The sequence below is a fragment of the Mandrillus leucophaeus genome, unplaced genomic scaffold (genome assembly GCF_000951045.1).
Source record: "Mandrillus leucophaeus isolate KB7577 unplaced genomic scaffold, Mleu.le_1.0 Scaffold204, whole genome shotgun sequence".
Lineage (NCBI taxonomy): Eukaryota > Metazoa > Chordata > Mammalia > Primates > Cercopithecidae > Mandrillus > Mandrillus leucophaeus.
The window spans coordinates 919,813-925,812 of record NW_012102077.1 but is presented as its reverse complement, the minus strand read 5'-3'; the positions used below and the strand labels follow the sequence as shown (position 1 = coordinate 925,812).

At 40.4% G+C, this 6,000-nt stretch overlaps 1 protein-coding gene across 3 annotated transcripts in view; it reads left to right on the top strand.

Annotated features, from left to right (window-relative positions):
- The window catches only part of MTUS1 (microtubule associated tumor suppressor 1), a 170,597-nt gene that overhangs the window by 43,457 nt on the left and 121,140 nt on the right, over nt 1–6,000 (top strand). For 2 of the 3 annotated variants that reach the window (XM_011979596.1, XM_011979594.1), the window contains exon 2: nt 3,384–5,631. In XM_011979596.1, coding sequence (XP_011834986.1) covers nt 3,538–5,631 — 2,094 coding nt within the window. In that variant the 5' untranslated portion in view covers nt 3,384–3,537. Of the gene's footprint in view, nt 1–821; nt 887–3,383; nt 5,632–6,000 lie in introns of all 3 variants that reach the window. The other variant, XM_011979595.1, reaches the window with a different exon arrangement.

Sequence of the window (6,000 nt, the reverse complement as noted above, 5' to 3'; positions counted from 1 at the left end):
GTAATCCCAGCTACTTGGGAGGCTGAGGCAGGAGAATCACTTGAACCCGGGAGGCGGACGTTGCAGTGAGTCAAGATCGCGCCACTGCCCTCCAGCCTGGGCGACAGTGCCAGACTCCGTCTCAAAATAAATAAATAAAATATAACTTTGACATATGAGCCCTTTATTCAATTTATATGAACTTTAAAAATCATCTTTTATGTACTTCAGAAGAGGGAACTTGGGTAATAAAAATTACGTTAATTGAAGCTAATAATTATTTACAAAGACAGTTCCCACGATCTATGCTAAGTGCATGTTTGCAGTGCACTTTGCATATATTTGCTTATGCCACAATCTGTTAAAACTGAGTATTAGCTGTTAGGGAAGCAGAAAGGTGTAGCATATTTAAGTGCTTTTGGAAAATATATCCCATATATGTAAGCCTAAACATGAATAAATATATTTCTTGATTTAAACATTTAGCTTGGATATATTTTATACTGGAGGATTAAAAATGTTAATTTATGTTTCATAAAAGCTTTTATTGAGGCTCTTGCCAATAAACCATTCAGTGATTTCACCACGGAGTTATATGGTAAAAAGAGTTCACAAATTTACACTTTCCATTAGGATATAAATCATGCAGCCCTCATTTTTGGATTCAAAATCGCCTTTTGGATGTGTGTGTGTGCACATACTGTTGAAATCAACTTTGCAGCCTTTCTTTATTCCATTAAAGGCTGATATCAGGATGCTTGGCCAGAAGCACACAGAGCCCTGTTAGTGAAGAAAACTGATCGTTTCGGTTTTAACATAGTTCCTATTCTGGTTTTATTCAGGCCACTGAAGTTTGAATACAGAGAAAACGTTGCAAGGTAGAAAAATGAGACCTACTCTTCATTCAGCAATTCGAATTAACACACGGAATGGCATTTTTTCGCTCCCTCATGGATATATTTTTTTTCTTTACAACAGTACTGTGACATCGGATTGACTTTGAATACTAGGATTGGAAAATCAGTTCAAGTGTGTGTGTATCTGTTCGCGGTAGTAAAAAGAGTTTACAAATTTACACTTTCCATCAGTATATGAATCACGCAGCCTTCATTGTAGAATTCAGAATGACCTGTTTGTAGTCCTAGCTTGAACATTTGGACCTTTCTTAGGCACTGCAGTTTGACCAAAAGCATAATAAAATTTAAGTTATTTCCCAAAGGTGACCAGGCATGGTGGCTCACGTCTGTAATCCCAGTGCTTTGGGAGGATGAGGTCAGGAGTTCGAGACCAGCCTGGCCAGCGTGGTGAAACCCCGTCTCTACTAAAAATACAAAAATCAGCCACACATGATGGTGTACACCTGTAGTCCCTGCTACTTAGGAGGCTGAGGCAGGAGAATTGCCTGAAACCAGGAGATGGAGGTTTCAGTGAGCCGAGATTGTACCACTGCACTCCAGCCTGGGTGACAGAGCGAGACTCCATCTCAAAAAAGCAAAAAGTTTTAGATTTGAATGCTTTCGTGGGTGTTTTTAAAGGTTTCATTTTTAAGTGTACAATTCAGTAGTTTTCAGTATATAACATTGTACAACCATCATCATTATATAGTTTTAGAACATACTCGCAAAAGAAACATCATCCCAATTAGCAGCCACTTAAGGTTTGCCTGTTCTGGACATTTCATGTAAATAGTGTTGTATAGTATGTAGACCTTTATGACTGACTTCTTTCATTTGATATAACATTTTCAAGTGTAATATTATATCCACATTGTACCATGTGTCAGTATTGCATTCCTTTCTATTGCTGAAGAATATTTTGTTGAATGCATAACAACACATTTTGCTTTCTGCTCTTCAGTTGATGGACATGTGGGTTTCTACTTTATGAGTATTATCAATAGTGCTTCTAGGCTAGAGTGCAATGGCACGAAATCGGCTCACCACAGCTGTGCTCCGCCCCCCAGGTTCAAGCAATTCTCCTGCCTCACCCTCCTGAGTAGCTGGGATTACAGGCATGCACCACCATGCCCGGCTAATTTTGTGTTTTTAGTAGAGACAGGGTTTCTCCATGTTGAGGCTGGTTTCCAACTCCTGACCTCAGGTAATCTGCCTGCCTTGGCCTCCCAAAGTGCTGGGATTACAGGCTTGAGCCATTGCGCCCGGCCTGAATAGTGCTTCTATTAAGAATCATGCATATTTGTGTGCAAGTTCCCATGTTGACATGTTTTCATTTTCTTCAGTAGATTCTTAGGAGTAGAATTGCCGAGTCATGTGGTACTTAAGTCTTCTTTGGCCACCATAACAAATTATCATACACTGGATGGCTTAAGCAACAAAAACTTATTTTCTCACGGTTCTGGAGGCTGGAAAGTTCAAGATTAAGGTTCTTTTCAGGGTTTGGTTTCTGGTGAGAGCTCTCCTCCTCTTCTCAGTGTACCCTAATTTTGTAGAGAGAGGGGATGAATCAAAGGTGGGAGAGCATTCTGGTGTCACTTCCCTTTCTTCTAAGGGCACCAGCTCTGTTGGATCAGCACTCCACCCTTATGACTGCATTTAACCTTAATCACCTCCTTAAAGGCTCTGTCTCCAACATGGTTAACATAAGAAGGGGGTTGGGCTTCACATATGAATTGGAGAGGGGGCGGGGAACAGTTTCGTCCATAACATACGGTAACTGTCTCACATTTCGAGGGACTTCCACCAGGGTACCACTTTAGCCTTTAAGAATCGACAGCTTTTTTTTCCCTTCAATTTGGAAATGGCATATGTTTTAGATAAGAATAAAAACAAAGGAGAAACGTGAGTTCTTGATTGATCTTCAGCTCATTTGCTGGGCTTTCATGGTCTAATATTCACTCTGCGTGGAAATGATAGGGGGCCCTTCTGAGAATGAAAGGGACATGATTACTAATCATCCTGGGACAACAGACATATTTTGGGACAGAGCCTTTAAGGAGGTGATTAAGGTTAAATGCAGTCATAAGGGTGGAGTGCTGATCCAATAGAGCTGGTGCCCTTAGAAGAAGGGAAAGTGACATCATAAGCAAATATGGGTGAATTGTCACTCTATCAGCCAAGAAGAAGGAAAAACTATTGCCAGTTTTAGCTCCTTCTCTCTATGACAAGTCCCTAGAAGTGGGGAAGAGGCGTATCAGTTATAAAGTCAGGGACAGGGTTAACGAGAAATGACCCATCTTCCAGTCTGCCCCATTCCCTCACATGTAAAAAGTGTCTTGAAAAGGGGTGATAGATTGCGTAATTATATCTCAGTTACCCACATCAATAGTTGTGGGTTCTAAATGTGAACATAAAGTGGTTGAAACTAATCACTTAGTGATTGAAACTAAGGGGTGGCCTGTTAATTTTTCTAATAGTTACTTGAGTTAAACATTTTATTTCTTCCAGGGAACAACAAACCATTTAATCTTCAGAGCATCTTAGACTAAAAAACTTTCAACTGTGCTGAAAAACCTAGAAGACAGACCATTTTTCCCACCCTCTCATTTAAAAGGAATTGAAGAAGACATAAAATGGCAGAGGTTTAAGGTTACTATTCAGGATGACTGATGATAATTCAGATGGTAAAATAGAAGATGAATTGCAAACCTTCTTTACCAGTGATGAAGATGGAAATACACATGCATACAACCCAAAATCACCACCTACACAAAACTCCTCAGCCAGCAGTGTGGATTGGAATTCTGCCAACCCAGATGACATGGTGGTTGATTATGAAACTGACCCTGCTGTGGTTACTGGTGAAAATATTTCTTTAAGCCTTCAGGGTGTTGAAGTATTTGATCCTGAAAAGTCTTCTAGTGATTTCTTTAGTAAGCAGGTGTTAGATATGCATAAAGATTCCATTTGTCAGTCTCCTGCACTTGTAGGTACCGAGAAGCCCAAATATCTGCAACACAGTTGTCATTCCCTAGAAGCAGTTCAGGGCCAGAGTGTTGAGCCATGTTTGCCTCTTGTGTGGAAGCCTAATGACGATTTGAACTGTACAGGCTTCTCTGCTTCCTTGGAACTAAACCAGACATTTGATATGACAGTGGATAAAGTTAACTGCACCTTTATATCACGTCATGCCATCGGAAAGAGTCAGTCCTTCCACACCACTGGAAGCCTGCCACCAGCTGGTAGGAGAAGTGGAAATACATCTTCTTTATCCTATTCCACTTGGACATCTTCCCATTCTGATAAGATGCATGCAAGAGAAACTGCTTACGACAGAGAAAGCTTTGAAAACCCTCAAGCCACACCATCAGAAGCCCAAGACATGACTTACACAGCATCTTCTGATGTGGTGATGCAAAGTGAGGTTTTTGTTTCAGATATTGGAAATCGGTGTCCATGTTCTTCAGGAAAGGTCACCAGTGAGTACACAGATGGATCACAGCAAGGACTAGTTGGAGAAAAAGAGACACAAGCTCTAACACCAGTTTCTGATGGCATGGAAGTCCCCAATGGTTCTGCCTTACAAGAGTTCTTTTGTTTATCCCAAGATGAATCCAATAGCGAACCACATTCACAGAGCTCATACAGGCAAAAGGAAATAGGCCAAAATCTGAGAGAGACAGTGTCCCATTGTCTTATTGATGATGAATGCCCTTTAATGGTGCCAGCTTTTGATAAAAGCGAAGCCCAAGTGCTGAACCCAGAGCATAAAGTCACTGAGACCGAAGACACACAAATGGCCTCCAAAGGAAAGGATTTGGAAACCCAAAATCGTACCTCAGAATTGATTCTAAGTAGCCCCCCGGGACAAAAGGTGGGCTTGTCATGTGGACTGACCTGGGATGCAAATGATATGGTCATTAGCACAGACAGCACGATATGCATGTCAACACCAGTCCTAGAACCCACAAAAGTAACCTTTTCTGTTTCACCGATTGAAGCAACCGAGAAATCTAAGAAAGTGGAGAAGAGTAATCGAGGGCTTAAAAACATACCAAACTCGAAGGAGGCACCTGTGAACCTGTGTAAACCTAGTTTAGGAAAATCAGCAACCAAAACGAATACCCCAGTAGGTTGCAAAGTTAGAAAAACTGAAATTATAAGTTACCCAAGACCAAACTTCAAGAATGTCAAAGCAAAAGTTATGTCTAGACCAGTGTTGCAGTCCAGAGATGCTGCTTTATCTAAGGTCACACCCAGACCTCAGCTGACCAGTGCCTCATCACCCTCATCCGTGGTTTCCTCGAGACAGCCAACAGTCTTGAGCAGAACACCAAGAGCTGACTTGAATGCAGACAAAAAAGCAGAAATTCTAATTAACAAGACGCACAAGCAGCAGTTTAATAAACTCATTACTGGCCAGGCTGTGCATGTTACAACTCATGCTAAAAATGCTTCACACAGGGTTCCAAGAACAACATCTGCCGTGAAATCGAATCAGGAGGATGTTGACAAAGCCAGTTCTTCTAACTCAGCATGCGAGACCGGGTCCGTTTCTGCGTTGTTTCAGAAGATCAAAGGCATACTCCCTGTTAAAATGGAAAGTGCAGAATGTTTGGAAATGACATACGTTCCCCACATTGATAGGAATAGCCCTGAAAAGAAGGGTGAAAAAGAAAATGGAACGTCTATGGAAAAACAAGAGCTGAAACAAGAGATTATGAATGAGACTTTTGAATATAGTTCTCTGTTTTTGGTAAGTAATATATACATTTTTTTGCAAGCTTCAGAGAACTGTGGAGAAAACCGAGATGTGTTAACAATTAGTTATCTGTTAGTTAATAATATTGCAGAACTAGGTGGGCAGATGTACATTTAGTTGTTAATTCATTGTCTTGTCAGTATGTAGTAGGGTGTTAATAGGTTTCAATATAACAAATCTGCATATGGGAAAAAAAAATCCTCAATGTCAGTATTTTGTATCAAGTATCACCGTTCTTTTTAATAATGTGCTGAAAAAATGAAGCTACTTTAATATTTTAGTATAATTAGTAGTTTAAATGCCTGATACAATCAGGTTATATTTTATTTTTCTGAAAACGTTGGGTTGTCAACTTTAAAATGT